The sequence below is a fragment of the Trypanosoma melophagium genome, assembly GCF_022059095.1.
Source record: "Trypanosoma melophagium isolate St. Kilda chromosome Unknown ctg29segment0, whole genome shotgun sequence".
In the NCBI taxonomy this organism is placed as follows: Eukaryota; Euglenozoa; class Kinetoplastea; order Trypanosomatida; family Trypanosomatidae; genus Trypanosoma; species Trypanosoma melophagium.
In genome coordinates this window covers 169,714-194,982 of record NW_027125160.1, presented here as the reverse complement: position 1 = coordinate 194,982, position 25,269 = coordinate 169,714, and the positions used below count along the sequence as shown (strand labels likewise).

Below are 25,269 nucleotides of genomic sequence, written 5' to 3'. Positions count from 1 at the left end.
GTAGTTATAATAATAACAATAATGATAATAAATAATAATAACTACAAATAATAGCTATCAATATCAAGAATGACCTCTCGCACGGTCCCTTGAAGAATAAAAATAAATAAAAGTGTAAATCAACAAGTACCCAGGTTATTCCTTAATTTGGGGTCTTGTTCCTCTATCTATATATTTTTCTTTATTATTCTTTCGGTATTGTTCTTTTTTCTTTTTTCTTTTATTATTACTCCAAGCCTCAAAATAAATAAATGAGTCTTGAGAGCTTCCTTCGAATATTATTAAATAAAAAAAAAGGATAGAATAGAAAAGAAAATAAAAGAAAAAAAGACAAACACTTATATTCACCACATATGACATTATAATCAAATATTAGATTATATACATACATTATGGAGAAGTAATACCGAAATGGGGTGCCAAAAAAGAGAGAAATTATCAAGCAATCCATCAAGGAATGTCTCATTTTTCTTTTTCCTCTTCTCTTCTCAATATCCATTCAGTTTTTAGTCACTTAAAAGCATTTCTTCCTCTTCCTCCTCCTCCACGGCTACCTCTACCACCGCGATGATTCCCACCTCTTCCTCCCTTACGATCCCCCGCAAAGTTCCCTGTTTGTATAGGACGTTGTCCCATTACTGAAGGACGCTGCATATAACCATCATTTAGAACTCCTACAGCATCTGGCGGCAATACATTACCCCGACCAGGGTTTGAAAATACAGGACTATGCATTCCATGTCGAAAGTTCTGTTGTGATTGTTGTTGAACTTGTTGAACCTGTTGTTGTTGCGATTGTTGTTGTTGTTGTTTCTGTGGTTGTGGTTGTTTCTGTGGCTGTTGCATAAAAGGCACTGCACCTGGTACTGGTAATACACCCGTATTCATACCAGCTGGAGGAAATGGTAGGATTCCCTCGGCCGATGATGCCGTCTGAAGATGTGGAAAGTGATGTGGAAAGGATGAATGTGATTTCTGCTGCTGCTGATTTTGTTGCTGTTGATGATGTTTATGTTTCTGTTGATGTGATTGTTGCAATTGTTGATGTTGATGTTTTGTTTGGGTGTGACTTGCCATTCCTCCTTGTCTTACATTCTTATCCTGATTACTCTGAGAAAACTCCGTATTTGGCTGTTTTGCCTTATTCAGGCGTTGTGGGACCTGTGGTGGATCTCGTGAAGCCTTTTCCACAATATTATCAAGAGCTCCAAGAAAGGTTTGCACACGTTTCTCATCTTGCGAAGAGAGTTGTGTTTGTCTACTCTTCTCCTCTGCAGAGAGATAATCACATGGCAGATGGGGTATAGTACTTAATCCATCCCCAAGTAAACGAAAAAGTCTACTCATCACCCCATTAAGAGGGGTGGATACACAATCGGTGGATCTATCTTGATCCAAACTACGATTGTATAACTCTTTAAACTTCTGTGATGTTGTGGTGAGAATACTCTTATCTTTACCTTCCGCTGCTGCTATGATACATCGACGACCCGCATCATATACAGCTTTCCAATGTCCCACATCTTTACTCATTATTTTACTTGAAGTAGAAACTCCCACATCTTCTTGTGGTTCCTTAGCAGTACTAGTAATATTAGTATTAGTATTAGTGTTAGTTGTAGCCGCCGCAGTCTTTACAACAGAGACTACACGAAAACAACTTTCCCAGAAACATCGTCTATCAAACAACGGTGTGATTTGTGTTGGCTGCCACTCCACACACCAATTATTACTATTACTATTAACAACATCACTCCCATAATAATGTGACTGCAATGTCTGCAAATACTTCTCCACTCGCCCATCAGCGGGTGGGGGAATAGCAGTACGTACAGCCGTGGGAAGTGGGTGTTGTGTGTACACTTCACCCCACACATTCACCGCATAAACACTGCGACGCCAACACTCCATCAGTTTTGTTACTTCTTGTCGCTGCAGACACACAGAGAGTAGAGCCACACGTGTGCCTACATTAGACAAGTTAAATTGCAATTCCTTTGAGGATGCTGGGGAAAGACAATCGGCAAGTACAGTGCGAAGAAAGAGAACTCGCCATGGACAATTGGGATGATGACCAGAACCATCATTCTGTTCTGTTAAATGAATCGTATAGTGATAGTGTATAGTACTTGTGAGTTGAGGTGTTTGGATCTTCTCAGGCAATGTAGGTTCCAATGTTGTCGTTGTTGCTGTTGTTGTTGTTATTTTAATATCATCCTCATTGTTTTGTTCTACTTCATCATTCCCTTCGTCTAATGCCATTGTTGACTTTTCTGTTTCTTCTGTTGTTCCTTTTTCTGCTTTTTCTTTCCCTGGTTCTTCTGGTTGTGATTGTATCACTACTTCTTGAACCATCAACTTTGGTTTTTGACCACAAAAATAACATGAAACATTTGCCCCAATGCGTTGCCAGCTATCATCTTCATTCCAATCGTTATTATTATTATTATTATTATTATTATTATTATTATTATTATTATTATTATTATTATTATTATTATTATTAGATGAATGATAGAGAGGCACTGATTCTATTTTATAACCAAATAGAGCAAACAGAAGACACAGCGAAGGTACAAGATCACTGTCACCATTCCCAGTATCTTTCGTATGACTATTCCCATTATTATTATTATTATTATTATTATTATTATTATTATTATTATTATTATTATTATTATTACCAACATATGTTTCATCATTATCTTCTTCTAATGACCGTGTTCTCTTTAAACCAAAAAGCGCCTGCAATATCTCCATAGCCGTTCTACTTGTTAAACCACATGATGATTCCATCTCTAACTCCCGCATCCACGCAAGTGTCGATGGAAGTAAAGAAAGACGAATAAACGACACCGGTGAACCACGTGGTAGGAATAGTTTTGCACCAGAAGTAACACCACCACTCACTTCAAGAAGACTATTAGCATTACTACTTTTATCTGTAGATGAAGTATAATTATCCATCAGTACTACAGCCGCACAACGATGGCGAATAAGTGTGGAATCCACAAATGACAGTCGTGGAGATTTCAACGCCAACCGCACAATATCGCCCATACGCCACCAGCAAGAAGGCAAATGAAGTTTCATTGAAAGATCATGAATAGGAAAATTACACGGTTTATCGGAATGCTGCGATGATAACACATTTTCATCTGAACTCTCCATTCGGCTGTTTATAATGCCCGTTATGGAATCAAGGATCGAACGTGATCGTAGTTGACGTACAATACGCAGACGATCTTCTTCTAAAAAAGGAATGGAAATTTGACAACAGCGTGAGTGAATCTCAATAGCGGCTGTACATTTATCTAAAGAAGAAAGAAAAAGTTTTCCAGGCACAACATTCATGCCCGATAACACAATAAGCATTTCCTCATCTGCAGAAATAGTCCCACTACCACCACTACTAGTATTGGTATTATTAGTATTACTATCACTAGTCGTATTTGTACTAATAAAGGCACTTGCCAATTTATTGCGGCGCCATTCACGAACGCATGCAAATATATCTTCTGTGATGATCATCGAAATAAACGCGGGGTGTGAAGAGACAAATGATACATACACTTCTTCCTTTCTATTCCAAACTTCTCTACTTATACGTTCCTCACTCTCTTCCTAAACTGGTGAATAAGGCTCCTTTTTAGAGAGAATCAAAACAAAAGAAAGAGAAAAGGAAGAAAAAAAAAAACGCACTGACAAAGAGATGGAGAAGTATCTTTATTATTATTGTGATTAATAATAATAGTTCAACTATAAAGGTAAAAAGAGAGAGTAACCCGAAACAAAAAAAAAAATAAACACGCACACACGAATAATAGAATCACAAACACAAATAAACAGAGAATGTAAACAATGAGATCACATAAATATTGGGCTCCACACCCAGAGGAAGTAAATTTCCCTTTTTTCTTTCACCCCCTTTTTTTTTCTCCTACTTATCCTCAAACCGTTGTTCGACTTCTTTGTTATTGGTTTTTCATTGAATTCTCTTTTTTTTTTTCTTTTTGTGCACCTTTTTAAACAATCATTCCGTATCTTTTATTTCTTTTTGCTTTCAAGAAAAATATGCCCCAATCAACACAAAATTTGAAATGTTCATTTCTTTTTATTTCTTTCTTTCGTTTTTTTTTTCTGCTACTGTTTTTTCTACATCGCAAGAACGCACGAGACTACACATGCGCAGAATAGAAACAAAATGAAAAAAGAAAAGAAAGAAAGGAAGATACGTAGATACCTTACATACGCAATACATATCGGTATATTTCTCTCTTTATGTATGTATGTAGATACGTTTTTCTTTTTTTTCGTTTTGTATTAATTTAATGGTGCTCTTCTCGTGTATATCTTCTACATATGATTGTGTACTTGTACGTTAATGAATGTGTGTCTCTCTATCTCTCTCCCTGTGTGTGTATCTCTGTTTTTTTTTTTGGGGGGGAGGGGGGTTTGTAAGTAATTGTAATGTAACTTTTACTCATTTCTGTGTTGAGAGCGCAGAGAATGATGCAAAACAACGAAAAGGAAAAACGTATGAATACAGCGCTTTGTACAGAATAATAATAATAATAATAATAATAATAATAATAATAATAATAATAATAATAATAATAATAATAATAATAAAGACAATAGAGGGAAAATATTACCTTAAAGGGGAATGGGGGTGAAAAAAAAAAAGAAAGAAGCTTCGCAACTATGCATAATGTGATAAGGGGTAAGTGAATGTGTGATTGAAAGAGAACGAGAGGCGTAAGTAAAAAAAATAAATACATAAATAAATAGATAAAAAGAACAATGTATATATTTCTCTATTCAATCGTCTATTGAAGACGTTTTATTCAATGAAGAATAATAAGAATATACAAAAAAACGTACGCCCACCCTCAGCGACTCTTCAAACTCACTCACTCAGTTAATTACCTACTTCACCATTTCTTCACGCTATCTTCTTTTTTCCCCCTTGCTTGGCCATGTTTCCCTTGTTATCTGTTTCCCCTCTATTGCTCTCTTCGTTTACATTTTTTTCGCTTTTCGACGCTTTTTTTTTTTTTGTTTTTCTCTTGGCACTATAGATTCGATCTTTTTTTCCTTCTTTTTCTTTTTTCTCGTTACCTTTTCCCTTCGCTTCATACTCGTTTCCGCACAACTACACACAAGAGAAAGATAATAGCTGTACCTTATTTATTTTCCCTTACAATCACCCTATTAACGCACTCCCATAATACTTTTTTCATTCTCTTTTTCTTCTTTTCTTTATTCTTCTTTTTTCTCCCCTTCTCTTACCTTTTTGTGTATTTGTCTTCCTTATTGTTTTTTTTTATCTTTCTTCCTTCTCCCCATCTATCACTTTCTTACTCTATTTCCTACACATATCTCAGAGCACTCTTTCCCCACCCCCTATTTTTTTTTCTTTCGTTTCCCACCTCCCTCTGCTACTGCAGGGGGGATTGTGTGTGGTGTAGGGAAATAATACAATGATGATGTTAGTAATAAACAGTGATAGTGATAGTCGTGATTGGATGTGTAATAGTGTGTTTCCCATCCGTCGGGGTAATGGCGATCAACCGTCACACAGGGTATTTCTGAGAAATACTAACAAGCCCTATATCTTTACCGATCGGACGTCTGTGACATTTGGGTGGAGCTGCGGCGGCGGCTACGAACGGCGGATCCTTCTTCTTCGCGTCGATGATCGACTTCCGCACGTACGGCGGCCTCGCGGTTGCGTTGTGATTCCGTGCGTTTGAGTGCCACGAGCGGCGGCTTTGCGGAGATGGACTGTCGGCGTGATGAGATGCCTGAACCCTGACCGCAGGAAGTGCCGGTTTCGTTACGTTGAAATGGTGTACGGTTGTTGTTGCCGTTATATCCATCCTCACTCTGCTGGTGGCAGCTGTGGTTGCTGTGGTTGTGGTTCTGGTGGTCCTTCCCTTCATCGTGGTGGTTTTGTTTGTTGGCCTCTTGTTTGGCGGCCCTTGACGCTTCCTCTTTACGGGCCTTTAGTAATTGTTTCTCCGTTGGACCGCCTTCCAGTCCGTAGTGCTCCACATTTAATTGTCCCATGAGAATTTGTGCGTTTGTGGTGAGGGCCGCGTTGCTGGTGTTCAGTTCTTGGCAGCGGCGTGTATCGCGTGTGTTTGCCATCTCCGCGGCGCGAATACGTGACTTGAGATCATTAATCGTCTTTTCACTCTTATGCTTCTCATCCAGTAATTCCGCTTGCAGCTTGGACCTCTCCTGGCGGAGTTTCTTGACCTTCGCCAGCAGCTCCTCCTTCTCCCCCCTCACCTCCGATGTGTAGTCCATCATCTCCTTTGTTTCCTTATCCACCTCATCCTCCTTGCCCTTCATCGTCCGGCAGCGCGGGTTCGTCTCGCCCTGTTCGAGTTTCGGTCCATTGCGAATATCTTCCGCCCGCTTCGCCGTGCGCTCCCGCAGTGCGCTGATCTTCTTCAGCTCCGCCTCCCGCTTCTCCTGCAGCTCCGTAATGTACGCGGCGACCTCGTCCTCCGAGTGGTTCTTGTCCGTTGCCGCGACCTTCGCCATCTCCTCCGGCAGGTCCTTCTCCACATAATTCTCCGCCGCATCGGCAAAGCACTCAAACCGCTGCACACGCGCCGCCACACGGTAAACAGCCGCCGCCTCCTCGTTGGATTCAATCTGCAGGGTCATCGCATCGCCGTCGTCCTTGTAGTGCTGCACTTCCTGCAGTAATCGTATCCGCTCCTCTCGCAGGCCTTCGAGTGGTGGGAGCTCCGAGTCGCCCGCCTCCCTGAGCAGCGTGTCAACACGGGTACGCAGTGCCTCCTTGCGGGCACGCAACTGCGCCTGCAGCTCCTCCAATCGGTTTGCGGGATCCGTGGACATGAATCAGGTGTTGCTGTGTGCTGGAGGTGTGGTCGTCGGTAATGTAAACCTTTCGTTTCAAATAATAAATGTATATATATATATATTTTTTTTTTTCCCTTTTTTTTATTCTTTTCTTTTTTTTCTTTCTTTTTTTTTAATAAATAGCTTTTGGCTCTTGTTTTTCCTTTGGTAAGTGGTGGTGGGGGAGAAAAGATGTCGGTGAAGAAAAACCAAGTGGGGATTTAGAAAAAAAGAAACACAAGTAAATAAAAAAGACTTGGAATGAATATACCGTAATTCATTAGCGCACCAATTATCAAAAAAAAACATAATAAGTGTACAAATATATCAGGATCTGCTTACGCAGACTAGCACTCGATGTCCTTTTCTTTCCCGTTCACGAACGAATAAAGTGGTGCCTAGGCAAAACAGCGCTAGCAATAAGAGAGAATTAAAAAAGATCCCAGAAGTAGATAACAAAAAAGAGGCCTTTCAAAATAGTGATAAGGACATGTCAAAAAAGAAATTTTCTTCTTTGGTTTATTTTAATTTTCTTACCACTCCTCTTCTTAATTTGTTTTCAAGTTAAGAAAGGGTTTAAGTTGAAAAGAGTGGGCATGATGCACAATTTACACAGTTTTTATTTCAAATTCTTTTTTGTTCTTTGTGTTTTATCATTTTCTTTTTTTTCCCCCTTTTTTTCCATTAAAGCTATTGTTAATGCTCCTTACTATCTGTTTAAACCCTGTTTAGCTTGCATAGACTCATTCTTTTCTTATATCCATTATTTCAATAGGGTGAATTGTTCGTCTATTTAAATGGGATTTGTTTTCTTATCTGTACTATTCGTACGCAGCTCTGGAAACAGCACACCCACCTCACTGTTGACCTCGCCAATAAAGCAACAAGACCACCACCCCACAAGAAGAAATATACACAAAAAAAAAGTAGAAAGAGTAATATGAAAAAGCAAGGATAATAAAAAGAGAAAAAAAGGAATCCATAAAGAATACGCTTTTTTTTCTTTCTCACATCATGCAAAATACGAGTGGAGCATTTTTACATATGCGATGGAATATCACACAACACCTTACGCGACATATCAATGGCCTGTGCCACAGCCGCCGCAAACGTTGCTGGAAGTCCACACTGCACCTGCGAAACACCATCTAACGATGATAGAGGCGGTACACGCAGTACATTCATGAGAAAATCCAAAAACACCGCAGTGCCCTTCTCCTCACCCCCAATATAGTATAAATTGGGCAAACGACGATCATCCATCGTGGGTCCACGGCGTTGTTGAGTTTCTCCTTTTGTGGGTATGGCATCGATACGCGCATGCCGTCGGCATCGCTGCCCGTGCATCTCAACAGAAATAAATGGGAGTTGTGGAAAGACTGTGAGTTCAAAGTCCGTGGTGTGTGGATTGTCGCCAAGCGCAACTGCCCGCGTGATATCAACAGCACCGCAGAAACGCGGAGCCGTCGCCCCTTGCGGTGCACAGCAATTTCCTCTCCGATCGAAAATATTATTATTATTATTATTATTATTATTATTATTATTACTGTTATTATGATGATGATTCTTCTTCTTTTCCTGTTCCTCTTGTTGCTGCTGCTGCTTATGTTGACTATGACTACGGTTATGTTGATGATGATAGTGGTGCGGTTGTTTAATGAGATAACGAATAATGGTAGACTTGCAGACACCCATCTTTGAAAAGACAACACTATTTGGCTGTGGAATAGCAGTAACGCCGAGATTAGCAAATGACTCCAGATGAGGCTTAAAGAATCGTGAAAAGAGATTCAGTGGAATACCAAGCACCATCACTTGTGCCACAAGACAACTCCCTTTACAAATTCCTCTACCACTCTCCCTATCATTGTCTTTCTCACCATCACCTATCTTATTGTTATTAGTATTATTATTATTATTATTATTATTATTATTATTATTATTATTATTATTATTATTATTATTATTATTATTATTATTATTATTATTATTATTATTATTATTATTATCATAATCATCATCACAATCATCTTCATCATAGAGCCCAGCCCTAAGCAAACGAACCATTTTTTCCGCAAAGAGGGAGGAGGCATTCGTTTTATCTCCTATTATACGCAAGACAGAGGACTTTATTTCTTCTGCAGTTCTATTTGCCCCATCACCTCTTCCTCTATCGGGTATCATCGGTCGGGAGTGCACCACCTCAACGCGAAGAATACCCACCACCCTAAGCAAACGTCTTCGCTGTTGCAGAAAATTGCATTTCCACTCTACTGTATCTGTTACGATTCCTGTTGAATTTCTCTTTCCAGATACCGTATCAACAGCACGATTGTTTTCCTTGTACTGCACATCAAGATAGTGAAGTAGTATACGCCACATCTCCTTATAACGAGCCGACATGCAAGTAAAGGCTTCTACAACTTCCTTATCTTTCTTTAGTATCCCCTTTACAACGCCTAGAAAAATATCCTCCACACGTTGTAACAACGGTCTACATGTCCTCATTGAGAAACATGTCCCCTCCACACATGCCACTGATAATGATGCACGTCTACCGTTTGGGGAAACACTTGTTATGGCGGATTGTTTGAATTGTAAACCGTAACGTTTTGCCACTTCCACTGCTTCTGCTGTTGCGCAGTGTGTGGACTCCGCATACTCACGCACAACCTCCACTCCACTCGCCGTACATCTGTATAAAACAGCACCGGTGTAAAGACTCAACAACAACTCCCCACATTTATTATTATTATTATTATTATTATTATTATTATTATTATTATTATTATTATTATTATTATTATTATTATTATTATTATTATTATTATTCGCCCCGTCTCTTAGTATCGATCGCAGTGGGGCGTATACCTGTTGCAGTACACGCGTATCTGCGGTAGTAATAATACACACATTACCGCCATTCAACAGCCAACGACGCAGTGCCCATACGCAGGGACTTTGCGCAAGTGATAAGTATTGACCACGTGCATTGTGTGGTGTGGATATAAGTGTACCGTCAAGGTCTGACAAGAGCCATGCATCGTGTAGCATGATGATTCTTTGTTTGTTTTTTTTAAGCTTAGACTTTTGTAATGATTCACGCAATACGTAAATCCTCTTTCTTTGTTTTTCTTTTCTGTTTCCGTTTTTCTTTTCTATTTATTATAGCGTCTCTTTTTCACTGTGTGTGTTTTGTTATGACTTGTGTTTTTCTTTTTTTTTTTCCTTCTGGGGGTTTACTCACACACAGCTTCAGTCCACAATATCAGAGGTATAGTGCAAACTCCTCTGAGAAAACTTATAAGTATCAAAGACAAATAAATAAATAATAATAATAATAATAATAATAATAATAATAATATATATATATATATATATATATATATATATATATATATATTTATTTATTTATTTATTTATATACGATCACTCACAAAAGAAGGAAGTAAAAATAGAAAAAAGAAAGAAAAAAAGAATGCGTTACCCAAACATATATAAACCAATAACAACAAAGTGAAGAGAAACTTTATTTTCTTTTTTTTTTTTTTTTAAGAATAGTTCCAAGAAATATCAAAAGGAAGGCTAACATGATACAGAGCAAAAAGGAAGAAAAGTACCACACCTCTATCATACACAGAGAAATATATATATATATATATATATATATATATATATATATATGTATAGACATCAAAAAATAAAAAATATGATAATAATAATAATAATAATAATAATAATAATAATAATAATAATAATAATAACTTGGATTTATTGACGATAGTATAGTTTTAACAGTAGTTTCCGAATATCCTTATAAGCAGGGTAAGCTACTTTACGACGCCAAAGAATGGCATCGGTTAATATATCCTTTCGATCCTTCTCCTCCTCTGCATTCATCTCTGAAAGGGCAATTCGCACCCGACCAAGTACAAAGCGCCGCATCATCTCCGCCAATTCTCGTTTACTTGCTTGACTAATTTCTCGCCGTGCTGCCATCTCTTCAGCGATAGAATTTGCAAATGACGCTAGTATAACAATAGTTCCATTATCTTTATTTTGACCGGCGAGATAACTTGCTAATCCTGGTAGTGTATCAAAGGTCGTGCGAATGGGAACAGCAATTAATGGATTTTCCAACATGGGTGATGATTCCTGTGGAGAATAATGACTACCGTTAGGAGGGATATTAAGAGACGATGTTGGTCTATGTACATCTCCTCCCGCCCCACCACTACTACGTTTATGTGTGTAATCCTCCTTTACACGCAATGATGCCGCATTACTGCCACTCCCTTCGTGTTCGGAACTACTCTCACTTTCAAAATCCACGCGGTCAAAGTCAATAAAACCAGAGTCCTGTAATACGGCACGGTACAATGGGTTTGTGGTGGCTTCTCTCATATTCTTTAATGGGGCTCGCATCATTTCATTGGAACGATTTGATTGAAACATACAACTAGTGTTCACACCATTACCATTGGTAGCCGTTGTACTACTTTCCCCATGATGAGTTTCTTCTCCATCCGTTAAACGTTCAGGGAAACGCGAAGAGCGATTTCCTGAAACACGAGATGTGAATATATTCCGCATTGCTATAGTAACATTAGCAGTCGTACTAGCCCCTGGGGATGCATCACATTGAGTTTGAACTCCAGCATCTACGCGTTTGGAGCGACGTAAAAAAGAATTTGTTTTTAATATTCCTGATCTCGTACAAATACCTTCGTGATGTGGCCAATCATCAATTTGACACTTTCGATCGCAATATAATGCATACCCACAAGGACACCTCCGTAGTGTATAGGACTTTTGATAACAGTACGTACATGATAATAATACCAACTGCGGTTTCTTTCGTCCATATCCACAATCTGGTTTGTGTACGGCCCAGTGAGCCGACTGACACTCTGTACTGCAGTACTGTACTTGATAACATGGACAAAAACATAAATCAATTCCCTCTTCACCACAGTTTGTGCATAGTGATGGTTGTGATAATACACCAGCAGCTGAACATTCCGTCTGGTGAGGTTCAGTAGAGGAATTCGCAGTCATCACCATCGTCGTTGTTGGAGCTCCCAGAGAGAAATGATCTCCTCTACGATTTATACGGGAGGTAGAGAGTGAAAGATCCAATACTGTGAACAATGAAGACATTTCATATAGATATTTATATAAGGTACTAAAACATAAAGTAATAAAAAAATATACTAATATAACTAATAGTGACTTGAAAGAAAAAACAAGAGAGAAAAGAAAAAACACAAAAACGATAAAATTAATAATAAATTAACTCTATAAATAAAAATAGAAACACAAAACGCAAAGAAAACGAAAATCTATATATATAAAAGAGTTTTTCTTTTCATTTTTATTATCTTTAAGCGTTATTCTTATGTGAATATCAACAGTTAGACGTGAGAAAAAACAAAAACAAACAAAACTCTACACTTTACTCGAAGAGTACGAAAAAAAATTCTTTCCATTATTATTATTATTATTCTTTATCTTTCTCTTTTTCTTCTCCTCCTTCTCCTTCTTCTTGTCTAATCCTTTCTGAGGCATAACCGCGTGCTATTCCATGGAGTCCCTCCATTATCTCTTCCTGCACCGGTGTTTGACCAACTTGTGGATCAAGTCCCACATAACTACGTTCATGCAATCGCACTAATGCCCCATTCGCTCCTGCAATCGCAATAGTGCCCGCTGTCGCTCGAATTAACGCCGCCCCACTACTATTATCACCTCCAAGCATACTAACAGTAGCACTCTTCTTTTCCGCTCGTTCCTTATCTACAGCCTCTACAGCCTCGCGTAATAGCGGAAGAAGAGAATCAAAGGTGGTACTGTAAACCGCATGATGACCAAAGAGGGGTGAATCACCATCTTCTGTTCGTAGGGCTAGTAATACTTCAATAGGTGAGACAATTGGTTTTGGAAATTCATCATCTTTAGAAGGAAAATAACCCTCACGACTGTTTTGACATGCGATAGAAACGAAACAATCTACAGTATCTACAAAGTTTGCAATTTTATATTTATTTAAATGACCAATGTAGATAATATATGCACGTTTACCATAAGCACGGAGAAGTTTATGTAGCAGCATAGTTGTCTCGTAATATCCTTCTATAGCTAAGGAGGCTACTACAATTCCTACAGCAGAACAAGAACGAATAAGTTCAACATTAAATGCCCGTTGTCGCATTCGTTTATTAAGCGCTGTTTGATGTACCCTTAGAGTAATAACACTTTGAGAAAAGTAATTCTCAAGTGTTTTATCTAGTGTAGAAGGATTTATCTTTAAATTAGAAAAGTCCAGCTCATCACTTTGAGCAAAAGATTCATCAAGAATGGTTAGTGGTTCATAGATATTACTATCAAGTACAGCATCCCGCAGTGCCTCAGGATGATGAAAAAGGTTATACTGTTGTACGTTTAAAAGATGTATTGGTAAAACTGTGTTAGAAGCTCCGATAAAGAGAAATTGTTGTACTGTCGTCGCATCTGCACGAGAAAAGCGAACCCCATTAATCACCCATGATAATTCTCTCTCAGAGGATTGTAATGTATCGGAATTATCTTTTTCCGTGTTAATAGGCTCAAACTTACACCATTCAATTATTTCCCCATCATCTCCTGTAGAACACAAACAAAAAGAAGAAGAATGATGATGAAGTGTAGATGTCATTTCTTGTTCTTTTTGCCATTCGTGTGCGGCAGTCTCTACAAGTGTACGTGAACGATGCGTTCCCACAACAGTCAACATGACACGTGAGGGAATATGGGCTTCTTTTAGTAATTGATGTAATACAGAAAGACGTTTGTGCAGCAGACGGACTGCCTGAACCACAACTTTAACAGAGAGTTCCGACTCCTCTGTATGACCTGCGAGTGTAGTGAAATGAAAATCATCCTGCACGTAAAAGACTGGAATACGTGTAGTGCGACTCATACAGGCATCACCAAAGTGAATAATACAATCACTGTTGTAATGCTGTGATGTAATCTCATCTGGACAGCACGAACCAAAGGTGTTATCCGCCACCACAAATAGACGTACCCCTTTTTCTGCATTATTATTATTATTATTATTATTATTATTATTATTATTATTATTATTATTATTATTATTATTATTATTATTATTTTCTTCTTTTTTTTCTTGAGGAATCTCTTCAGACTTCTTACCACTATACTGTGTTTTTGCGGCAAGAATTTCCTTCAATGTTTCCATGACTGCTATAGAATCTTCCAGTAGATCATCTGGGAACTGCAGTGCAACTCGATGGAAAGAGGATGAACCGCCTGTAATAAAAGCCGCCACATCGTCTAATCTATAACGACTACGTACTGAACATGATGGCTTCTGCCGACGATGGACTAAACCCGCAGGGACTACCGTAGAAGTATGAAACATGTGCGTCTATACACACACACACAAAGATTACACACGCTTTTCAATTAGTATTGTGAATTTACTTTTTTTTATTGTAAAGATATATATATATATATATATATATATATATATATATATATATATATACGTATTTTTATATTTTAGTAAATTATTTTTTGTGTGCGTGCGTGGGGTGAATAGCAAGAAAAAGAAAACAATGTATAAAAAAGAGAAAGAATATTTACATTACATACGTGTATGTTTATATTCTAAATGAATAGAGTGTACGGGTGTATAGACACCTTTTTTTTTACAAGAGAATGGATGTAAAAAAATAATAATAAAAAGGAAAGGAAATTAAAAGCTATCACTACGAGTATCACAGCTCATTTTTTTTTTCTTTTCTCTCACTATATAAAAATGTATTATTTTCTTTTTTTAACCGAGTGGATTCTCATCATATTTTCCAGAACTAGGGACCGACAGAACAATAGCGTCAAAACAAAAGCTGAAGTACGTAAAATGATAACGCTGGCAATAGAATCCATAATGCGATACAAGTAACGCAAAGGGAAATACAGATAGAGTAGTAACATACATCACTTCACACACACATATATATATATCCCCTTTGTTCACCATTCATATTATTGATCCTCCCATTCCCTCAGTATCTCATCTATATATATATATATATATATATATATATATATAGATAGATAGATAGATAGATAGATAGATAGATAGATAGATATTTCTCTATCTATCGACTTTTCTTAATCCACGAGAGATGAAATGTTGGCAGTCCTTCCCACTGCAAACCATGTGTAAAAGATGTGACGACTTGCGGCCCGCATGAAAACCCCCTTCCTGTACTTTCTCCCCCATACACTTCATCCTCCTCTGCCATTGTAGACATAACTGTGCGTCCTATTAAATCACATGTTGGGGGAAGTGTGTAATATGTAATACGCCCATCATTCCAGTCCTGCAGAATCATACGAGCGGTGCCTTCTTCATCCACCGCCCCACCCTGACGTAAACGCCCACGGCGTTGGCCAACAAGTCGAATAAAGGTCATCGTATCATTTGGATCAAATGAACCAATATTGTAAAAGAGAGCGAGTGGGTGGGCTCCTGAAGAGAGAAGTTGTTTTCCATACTCATCATCGGTGTCAACCCGCGTACACCGCTGTAACAGTCGCTGCACCGGTGTAAAAGGATTTGACAAATCACTAACTTTAACGGCATTTCGCAGTACCACATCACCGTTATCCTCACCAGGGGAAACCACACCAGGACAATCCATAACGCGTATATCCGATCGTAACTCTACTTCTGTATTACCCGTTGTAAATCCTGGCATATTACCAACTCCAACTACATGTTTACGTTTTAAGGCATTAATAACAGAACTTTTTCCAACATTTGGATATCCAATAACACCAACCACAATAGATTTTCTTGCCCCAGTTTCCTCATTTAATGCCAAAGCTCGAAGACGACGAAACATGCTATTAACATAACCATGTCCCATAGCTCCTTTTGCTGTGGCGGTAAAAGGAATACATGGAAGACCCTCATGTTGTTCAAAGAATTGTACCCAAGCTTCCACAACCTCTTGAGAAGGAAGAAGATCCACCTTGTTGAGAACTACAACTATTTTCTTTCTATCATCCCCAAATTGAGAGCGAATAGTGCGTTCTAGTTGTGTTAAACGGCAACCCATAGGATCACGTGCATCCACAACTTGCAAAAGTACATCACTGTTATCCACGACCTTTTGGAATTCCTTGTAGAAACGACGAAGTGATTTATCCATACCCCGACGATCCACATCCTCCTGGAGACGTTCATCATCACCACCTTCTCCATTCATACTATTATTATTATTATTATTATTATTATTATTATTATTAATCTCATTCATCCATTGTTGTGGAGTCTCATAGTGATGTATTTTCTCTGCACATTGAATAGCGAGTGTTGTCATGGCACGACGTTCCGCCGCTCTTCGTTCTTCTTCATTTTGTTCTGTCGCTACTGATGTCGCCGCAAGTGCTTTAGAGACGATGGAAGGAACATTAGATGCCCCTCGCAATGCGGGAATACTCAACACACTGCGATTACGTTTCTGTGATGTACGTGTTAAGTTCTGGGCGATCTTCTTAAGATCGGGAACACCGGGATCTTTTGTGAGTTTCTTTCGCTGTTCAGGCGGTTTATTACGGCCGCCACCGCCACCGCCCTTACCGTGTTTCTTAGAGTGTCCGCCCATTTTATACACACACACACAAACAGAACGAATAACACCTGTGCAAATTAAATTATTTGATTATATACATACATACATACAAAGAAAGAAAAAGAAAAAAGAGAAAATGACAAGAGCAAGCAGAAATAATGAGAACATGCATAACAAACACTAGAGAGTGAGCAAATATATACACATATATAGAGAGAGAAGTGTGTATGCGCACAGAAACATACAGAAAGTCCATGGAGAGAACAAGTAGAAAAAAAAAGAAAAAAAAAACAGAGTTTATGCAGAAAAAATTTTTCCTTAATGTTTTGCACGTAACAGTATCAGAATGGGAAACGAAAAAAAACAGATGATTATGCACCATCTGCATTGTGCGTATAGTATTCCCGAGATTTCTTCACATTTCCCTTATTTCTTTTCCTTGTACAGTTCGTGAAGTATCGTGCAATACACAAATAATAATAATAATAATAATAATAATAATAATAATAATAATAATAATAATAATAATAATAATAATAATAATAATAATAATAATAATAATAATAATAATAATAATAATTAGTAGTAGTAGTAGTAGTAATAGTGAGAAAAACAGGAAGCAGGGAATCTTTGCCCTTCACATTCCCCCATGGAAAGAAGTGAAGGAAAAAAAAAAGAAAGAAAGCTACCGCTTCCTTAACTTTCCATACCATCACTTCCTGTGAAGAATAACAAATAAAACAAGGAAGAACATAAAGAAAAAAAAAACGTCAATTATTCAATATTGCACGTTGTTACCTTTCCTATTTTTTTATTTTGTTTTCTGTGTTCTTTCACTTTTTCTTTCATTTCCTTTCTTTCTTTTTCCTTTTTCTTTCTCCCTTACTTCTCTGCTGTGGGCTCTGGAACCTTTTCCACCATACGAGACATAATATTGTTTAGGCGTGAGACGATGGAGCGGGGATCCTCCAACAGTCCAGCGGAGATGATGGCGTTGTCAAATATCTGTTCCACCAGTAATCCCGCCGTCTCAACATCCTCTGAGGCGGGCGAGATGGAAAGTGTGTATAACTTCCGCACAACGGGGTGTTTGGGGTTGAAGTGCAGATTGTATTTGGGTGGGGGGCCGGACATTTGTCCAGTGATGCGGTAAATCTTTCGCAGTTGGGCGGATTCGTGATCGGCGATAACCGCCGGACTGTCGCGAAGACGTGTGGTGGCTTTTACAACACCCACACGACCCACAAGACGTTTGGAGATAAAATCACTGAGGCCCTTCGATTGCGCTTCTGTTAATTGTTTCTCCACCTTTACATCGTCCTTATCGCCTTCCAGTTTCTTTTTGTGTTGAACACTGCCATCGAGGGCGGCGTCAAACATTTCAATATTTTGAAGTTTATGCTTGGCGTATGTGTCGAGGTGTTGCATTACGAAATCATCAATAGGTTCGGTGCAAATAAGTACTTCAAGATCATGTTCCTTGTATTGTTCATAATATGGAGACTCCAATGCCATCTCTTTTGAAGGGGCGTTAATGTAATAAATATGAGTTTGGTTTGCTTGCATGCGATCACGATATTCATCAAGAGAAACGTATGGGTAATCAATATCAGATTTGGTTGTCTCAAAACGAAGAAGTTTTGCAAGATCCATCTTATGAACTTGATCTGTACAAACACCCTCTTTCAAAAAAGGTCCGTATTCCTTAATAAAACGTTCATACTTTTGACGATCTTGTTTTGATTCCTCTTCAAACCAACGTATAATACGTTTGGTTAAAACAGTAGAAAGACGTCGCATCATACTTCCATCTTGTGTATGCTCACGTGACACATTAAGAGGAATGGAATCAGAGTCCACAGCACCTTTAATAAAACGTAACCACTCTGGTAAAAGACCTTTAGATTTAGATTGAATAAGTACACGGCGAGAGTAAAGGTTTACACCACTTTCCATACGTCCTCCACCGTATTTTTCTGTATGTGACTGAGGAACATAGAGTAGGGCACGGATAGACATTGGAGCATCAACGGCATAATGTAAACGGAACATAGGACTGTCATAAGCACCAGAGATAAATTTGTAAAAATCAATATGTTCTTCATTAGTAATAGAATTTTTATCCTTCATCCATAATGCTTCCACTGTGTTAACTTTACCACCATTAAGTGTAATTTCATATGAGACAAAATTACTGTATTTTTTTAGTACACGTTCACACACCTGTGGAGTACAGAAAGATAGTTCTGTATCTTTAATATCAAGTACAATCTTAGTTCCCTTTTCAACACCTTCACATTCTGCAATTTTGAAGGTTCCCGTACCATCAGATTCCCATACATAACCCTTACTGCCTTTTTTGGCACTTCGGCTGTATACTTTGACGTTCTTAGCTACCATAAAAGCAGCATAGAATCCTACGCCGAATTGACCAATGATTTTTTCCGCCGCTTGACTTCCACCATTTCCGCTCTGAAGTTCTCGTACAAACGCTTTAGATCCAGATCCTGCAATTGTACCAAGATTTTCTGCGAGTTCTTCTTTTGTCATACCGATACCAGTATCACGAATAACAAAACGACTCTTACTTTGATTGCATGAAATAGCAATAAGAGGAGCTTCATCACTTTCCTCTCGTGTGTATTCTTCTCCCTTACTGATTTCCATTAAATGACGTTTTTCCAGAGCATCACTGGCATTTGACACCAATTCACGAATAAAGACCTCCTTTTCAGTGTATAAACTGCAGGCCACAATATCCAGTAATTGACGTGTCTCTGTCTTAAATCCCATTTCTTCTGCATTTCCAACAACTCTCTCTGCGTCTTCATTAGACTTTGTTGTACCTGATCCAGTAGCATCAGCAGAAGCACCAGTTGTACTTGCTGCCCCATCTCGTGTTTCAGGTACAGGATCAATAACAACATCCTCATCTGTAATGTCTGCAGACTTGGGTGTTACACTTTCAGTAGTTGTAGAAGAGAATCGCATAGCAGTTGTAAGTGCAGTATTGTTACTTCTGAGTTGAGAAGCGGCAAGGGTATTGATGGCTACAGCGAAGACCATACGACTTGATGGGGAACTTCGGCACAAAGCTTCCCTAGCCAGTCGTTGATAAACACGCTTCATTATTTATTTTTTTAAATAAATATGTGATATATCGAATAAAAAAACAAATGTCTGGGTTTCTTTTCTTTTTTTGGTTTCGTTTTTAGATGGATATAGATTGATATATACCCTTTCAGCTTCTTCTAGCTTTTTTTAACCTGGTTGGAATCTGCTTATGTATGCGTCTTTTATTAACTTGTAAGCACGTAGAAAAAAAAACACGAAGAACAGCGAGGGAAGAATACGGAAAAAAGTCATTCTTTTTTTCGCAGTAATTTTACCATAAGAATCACCCCTCCCCCCCCCCCCCACAAAAAAAAAAAAAAAACAGAAAACTAAAAAAAAAAATATTCATACGTAAGCACAGCTTCATTCAGAGTGTTTTCTCTTCTTTCTTTGTCTTTTGATTTTGTTTTTCTCCAAAAAGGAAGGGGGGAAAAATTGTCCTTCCTTGTTTTTTTTTTTATTACTAGATCCATTACCATGTTAGTGCAACAAAAAAAAAAAATCCCCTCTATTGCGTTGGTGATTGTGGACGTATTATAGGAAAATGAAGCGGCGGTGGTAGCTTCGGGAAGTCCATAGTGGGCTGTTGCGCAGTTGGTTTAAACCCAGAGTTAATATCTCCTGAGATATTGTGGGCAAGAGAACTATTTTCTCCCTTTTTATCGACATTGACCTCAGCGGAAAGATTTTGTTCTTGCTGTTGTTTTTGTGGTTGTGGTTGTTCCTGTCGGCATAAAGTCGGTAAGGGCCCATTTGTTACCACTACATTCGTCTCTCTGAATGGGTTTAGATGTTGATGTTGCTGTTGCAATGATGAGGGTTCTGGTTGTGGTTGTTCTTGCTGCTGTTGTTGTTGATATTCTTGACCTTTCGATTGGTTTTGTTGTTGTTGTTGTTGTTGTTGTTTTTGTTGTTGAGGATGTATTTCAACAAAACCAGCCGTAGTGGTGGGACGACTTCTGGAAATAATTGGTATAGTTGATCTATCGGTAAAAGGAATTGGTGGGGGTATACGAATTCCTTGTATTCCATTTGAAACCTTGGTATAAATACTAGATCCTGATTCTGTTACATTTGCCAGATGCTGCGGTTGTACTTCCTTCGTCTGTAGTTCTGGAAGCGGGGGCGTTGGAAGAGACCGTTGTACAGGAGGCATTAGTGTTGTATATGGCGCTGGTATTGATGGAAGCAATGCGGGTTGTGCGATATCTTCTCGTGCGGTATGAGTCTCTTCTTCTTCTACTAACGGTACGGGCATCTCTCGTGTGTATCTTTCTAGTCTCTCTAAACTTCCTGAGGGCGTCAAAAAGGTTGTCATTACGGGGAGTCCTCTACTCGCCCCACTCCTGTTCCTTACCTTACTAGTACTAGTACTACTACTACTAATACTATTATTATCATCATTTCCATCACTGTTATGGTTCTTCTCTTCCTGTTTGCCATCTGTTTCTGCCTCTGCGATGAGACTCGGGGTATCGCCAGTGGTGACCAGGGAGTGCAGGAGACCGGCGGCGAGATTCATGCCCAGTGGGGCGTCCACCTCCTCGCCAAACTCCAGCACCGCCTCCCGCACTTCATTCGCCACCGCATCATACACCAGCATCACCAGCCGCCCCAACCACACATCTCCTCCGCCTCTTCCTTCTCTTCCTGCTTGCCCCAACGAAGCCGCGGCGGCAGAAGAAGAGGCAACAGACGAGGGGGCGGTGTACGCCTGAAGGCGCTGGCGGCGCTGGAGGGCCGCCCGCTGGAGCCCCCGCCAGAGTCCGAGGCGGCTGTGGAGGTCCTCCTCATCCCGCAGGAGCGTCACGAGCGGCTCCTCCGCCCGCTGCATCCCAATCACGTGGTCCCGCCCGGCCGCCAGCCCTCCCCGCGCCGCCGGACCCCCCGCCAGCACCTCCACGACGTGCCAACTCCGCTCCACACAGCCGGCGGCCGCCGCCCACTCGATGCTGCAGCCGAGCATCCCGCCCCCGCCCCACGCCCGGCTCGGCACACACCGCACCTCGCGGTACGCCCGGAGCCGCAGATTGTACACCCGCAGACACAGCGGCTGGTTCTCCCGGTCGGAAATGTACAGCCTGAACTGTTCAGACGCCGTGGAGGGGTCGAGGATCTCAATCTGGTCTACAGCCGTTATAATGTCAAAGAAGGGAACGAGACCAGCCGCATGGGCAGGGCTGCGGGGTAACACACGCGATATCTGAAGGCCCTGAATATTCTCTAAAGGGTCTTCCCCCTTGCTTTGGTCTTGACCCATCACTATTTTTACCTACATTAAAGATAGAGAAGGTATATGTTTTTTTATTATTTTTATTATTATTCCCATCATCATCATCGTCGTCATCGTTATTGTTTCGATGGTTACGATGGTGGTTGTTTTTGAAGAGAAACAATAAAAAGAAGAAAAGAGAAGACATTTTTTTATTTAAAGCTTTCAACATGTCATTGGAGTATTTAGTCTCTCAACAAAAATAAGACAGCAAAACAAAGAAACATAGCGTTTACGGAAAGCAGGAGACTCTATTTAACACACTAGGGCATATAATAAAGAAGAAAAGAGGAACACGGAATAATAATAATAATAATAATAATAATAATAATAATAATAATAATAATAATAATAATAATAACAAAAAAGGAAACACGACAAACCAATCGCTCCCAGCGAACTCTGTTATTTGGTTATTATCCTGTTTAGATTTATTTTTTCATTATTTTTCAATCTTCACAACATGTATCGCATTCTTTCTTTCTTTTTTTTCCTCTCACCCTCTCCTTATATTGTTCTCATATGAGAATGGGTGTATACATGCGCATTGCGTCTGAGTACAACTTGTTGGCACTTTCCGATAATAAAAAGGAGAGGAAAAAAAAATAAAAAAAGAAACGAGATGACAATATTACAATCATAGAGCCCAATTGAGAAGAAAGGAAAAAAAAAATATTCTTTCATTTCTTTCAACATCTTATGGCTCTCCAGTTACCAACATCAGCACTCCTCTTAGTAGAGAGATTTTGTTCTTTGATTGTTTTCTTTTTTATTCTTTTTTTTTTTGCTTTTCCATTCCTCTTTCTTATCTTTGATCCAAGCCACCTCTAATGGTCGATCCTTATTAGTTTTACGTTCACCCGCTCTTCATTGTGTTCTCCATTAACTTCAACATTATTCACACTCCACTCTACATATGTGAAAGTATCCATAGTTTGCAAAAATACAGATAAATGTACCAGGTTATTGACTCAATCGCACCTCTGGATCGAGAAAAGTAACACACAAACTCAAGAAATACAAACACACACACACAGAAGCAGAGACAGTGATAGAGAGAGAGAAAGAAAGAAAGTTATGTAGAGGGAGATAAAGCACTCACACATACAAAGACAAACCGAATAAAGAACAAAAAAGAAAGAAAAAAAAAATGATGTTTTCATCCTATTAAGAAATTTACTTTGCTGTGAAAGGATTCACCAATACCGGTGCAGGAGGCTCACAAACATCTGCACTTTCTCCCATCTCTGATATACCGCTGACCTTACCAAATGGTCTAAACCGCATAATATCATTCGCTGCATAATATTTCAAAAGTCGAAAAGTATGCTTCTCAGCAACCTTTTTCTCCTTTAAGAGTTGTGTTATTTCTTCAATACACTTTAATTCCTTTTCCACAATTCCCTTGCGCACCTCAACAATGCGGTTTAATTCAGCTTCCATGGCTTCATGGCATTCTTTATAAAGTGTCTGAAACTCTTCAGAATCTTCCGCCACCTCATGTACATAGTTAGCGCGGAACTTCTGCATTGCGGTACAGAGATGTTCTTCATACACGGGGCAGTTATCAATCCAACGATCTACAGCTAAAATCTTATCACAGTGCTTCGCAAACATCTTGTTAAGAATTAACTGCTTCACTGTTTTGCGAACATCATCCTTGGCATCATTCTGCATAACCAATTTAATGCTTGGAGATGTCGGTGTCGGTTTAAAATCCTCTCGTACAATACGACTTCCAGATTTAAAAGACTTTGCCATATCTGTGAGACGTTTCTTTGACCAAAGTGCAAAAAGTACCTCACTTGCCTTAAGTGATGCCACTGGCTGTGATGAAAGTGAATTAACGTTTCCACCATCACCCGCCGTTGTTTTTGTTCTTGTTGTTGTTGTTGTTGTTGCTGCAGGTCCAGTCGTCGCCGTAGTGGTACCAAAACCAAATGTATTGTTATTAACGGTTGTGGCTGCACTGCTGGATGATGCTGGTGCGGCTCCAAAGCCAAAACTAAAGCTATTGGCCGGTGCTGAAGATGTATTTGCAGTTGAGGCATTCGTTGAGGATGGCGTAGTGGTTCCAAATCCAAATGTATTCGTATTCACTTCACCAGATGTTGTGGCTGTTGTAGTACCAAAGCCAAATCCAAATCCATTACTTGGTGCAGCAGTTGTTGTATTAATAGTCGTATTTGATGAACTGGTGATTGTGGCAACTGTTGTAGAGGCTGTAGAGGTTCCAAACCCAAAAGAGATTGCAGCCGAAGGCATTTCCTTCTTTTGTAAGAGATATGCATTAATATCAGTCCCATCATCCCGTACAACACGACGCCAGCACATGTTTTGTTCAGCAATCGGTAAAATACGTTCCGGTGCATTATCTTCCAAATCACTGTATGGTAAATGCATCTTCACAATATAATGCGCTGGGGCCAGTGTAGGCAGGCTGGCTTCTGCAATAACGACACAATCTACCGTTACCCCCTCAAAGCCATCATCTGCGAGAAGATCCTCCTCACGTAGTTGCATAAACCAGCGAGGACTGGTAGAGGATCTGGATTCTAGCGTTCCACGAAGTTTGCTCCAATCATACGGCATTTCATTCATACCGGCTTTTTTAAATGTTTTGTGAATAAGTTTCACTGAAAGTAGCTCGCTGATAGTAATAGGAGGAGCCCCAGAGCGGTCGTATAGCGGATCATTCTTGTCTAACCACTCCAACAGTGATGCACGTTCTATTTCCTCCTTCACGACATGAGCGGCCACCTTTGCAGCGGCAGAAGAGGGATGTTCAGATTTTTTAGTGGTTGACTTCTTTGCTTTTCGCGCCGGCATTTTTTTGTTTTATTTCTTTTCTTTTTTACTTTATTTCACTTATCTAAATGTGTTTAGCCTCAGACTGCAGCTTAAGGGGATAAAGTGATAGTTTCAAACAGAAAATAAAAAAGAAAAGAAAGGAATAAATTTAAAAGAGAGTTAACAGTAGGATTATAATTAGCAAAAAAAAAAATGGTTTTCCGAGTGCACCAAAGCGTTTAGTAATAATATTAATAATAATTACAAGAAAAAGCCTCTTAAAGACTTTTTTATTTGCAAAAAAGGCGTCGGTCACGATTCTTTTTAATCACCTATAGTAAGAACACAGACTCACACGTATAAATACGTACAAATACAGAAAATAAATATAAATATAAAAGCTCACCAGAGACTTTCACATAAAAAGAATAAACATGTGAAGATTTCCTTTTCCTTTCTCTCTTTCTTTCTCTTTTCTTTTCGGTTTAATTTATCCTGCAGTCACCCTTCGTTCCCAGAACGAAGACTAGTGAAGAGTTATTCTCTCCATAGATATATAACAAGTTA

General features: G+C 39.2%; 9 protein-coding genes across 9 annotated transcripts; all 9 read right to left on the bottom strand.

The window, feature by feature from the left end:
* Window positions 1-510: 510 nt before the first annotated feature.
* Window positions 511-3,531, bottom strand: LSM04_008717 (uncharacterized protein; the record flags this gene model as incomplete). Its single annotated transcript, XM_067331804.1, has 1 exon — window positions 511-3,531. One exon carries the CDS (start codon window positions 3,529-3,531, stop codon window positions 511-513), a length of 3,021 nt encoding a protein of 1,006 aa, XP_067190248.1.
* Window positions 3,532-5,619: 2,088 nt separating this feature from the next.
* Window positions 5,620-6,876, bottom strand: LSM04_005812 (uncharacterized protein; the record flags this gene model as incomplete). Its single annotated transcript, XM_067331802.1, has 1 exon — window positions 5,620-6,876. The coding sequence occupies one exon, from the start codon at window positions 6,874-6,876 to the stop codon at window positions 5,620-5,622; it is 1,257 nt and encodes a 418-aa protein (XP_067190210.1).
* A 1,041-nt stretch (window positions 6,877-7,917) lies between these two features.
* Window positions 7,918-9,933, bottom strand: LSM04_008716 (uncharacterized protein; the record flags this gene model as incomplete). Its single annotated transcript, XM_067331801.1, has 1 exon — window positions 7,918-9,933. The coding sequence occupies one exon, from the start codon at window positions 9,931-9,933 to the stop codon at window positions 7,918-7,920; it is 2,016 nt and encodes a 671-aa protein (XP_067190247.1).
* A 717-nt stretch (window positions 9,934-10,650) lies between these two features.
* Window positions 10,651-12,039, bottom strand: LSM04_001405 (zinc finger protein; the record flags this gene model as incomplete). The annotated part of the gene is made up of 1 exon (XM_067331800.1): window positions 10,651-12,039. The coding sequence occupies one exon, from the start codon at window positions 12,037-12,039 to the stop codon at window positions 10,651-10,653; it is 1,389 nt and encodes a 462-aa protein (XP_067190155.1).
* Window positions 12,040-12,379: 340 nt separating this feature from the next.
* On the bottom strand, window positions 12,380-14,302 carry LSM04_008140 (Diphthamide synthesis DPH1/DPH2; the record flags this gene model as incomplete). The annotated part of the gene is made up of 1 exon (XM_067331799.1): window positions 12,380-14,302. One exon carries the CDS (start codon window positions 14,300-14,302, stop codon window positions 12,380-12,382), a length of 1,923 nt encoding a protein of 640 aa, XP_067190240.1.
* Window positions 14,303-15,044: 742 nt separating this feature from the next.
* LSM04_002191 (GTP binding domain) lies at window positions 15,045-16,559 on the bottom strand (the record flags this gene model as incomplete). The annotated part of the gene is made up of 1 exon (XM_067331798.1): window positions 15,045-16,559. The coding sequence occupies one exon, from the start codon at window positions 16,557-16,559 to the stop codon at window positions 15,045-15,047; it is 1,515 nt and encodes a 504-aa protein (XP_067190168.1).
* An 849-nt stretch (window positions 16,560-17,408) lies between these two features.
* Window positions 17,409-19,655, bottom strand: LSM04_008279 (uncharacterized protein; the record flags this gene model as incomplete). The annotated part of the gene is made up of 1 exon (XM_067331797.1): window positions 17,409-19,655. One exon carries the CDS (start codon window positions 19,653-19,655, stop codon window positions 17,409-17,411), a length of 2,247 nt encoding a protein of 748 aa, XP_067190242.1.
* Window positions 19,656-20,148: 493 nt separating this feature from the next.
* On the bottom strand, window positions 20,149-21,900 carry LSM04_004117 (GRASP55/65 PDZ-like domain; the record flags this gene model as incomplete). Its single annotated transcript, XM_067331796.1, has 1 exon — window positions 20,149-21,900. The coding sequence occupies one exon, from the start codon at window positions 21,898-21,900 to the stop codon at window positions 20,149-20,151; it is 1,752 nt and encodes a 583-aa protein (XP_067190194.1).
* Window positions 21,901-23,088: 1,188 nt separating this feature from the next.
* On the bottom strand, window positions 23,089-24,741 carry LSM04_001919 (uncharacterized protein; the record flags this gene model as incomplete). Its single annotated transcript, XM_067331795.1, has 1 exon — window positions 23,089-24,741. One exon carries the CDS (start codon window positions 24,739-24,741, stop codon window positions 23,089-23,091), a length of 1,653 nt encoding a protein of 550 aa, XP_067190163.1.
* Window positions 24,742-25,269: the final 528 nt, after the last annotated feature.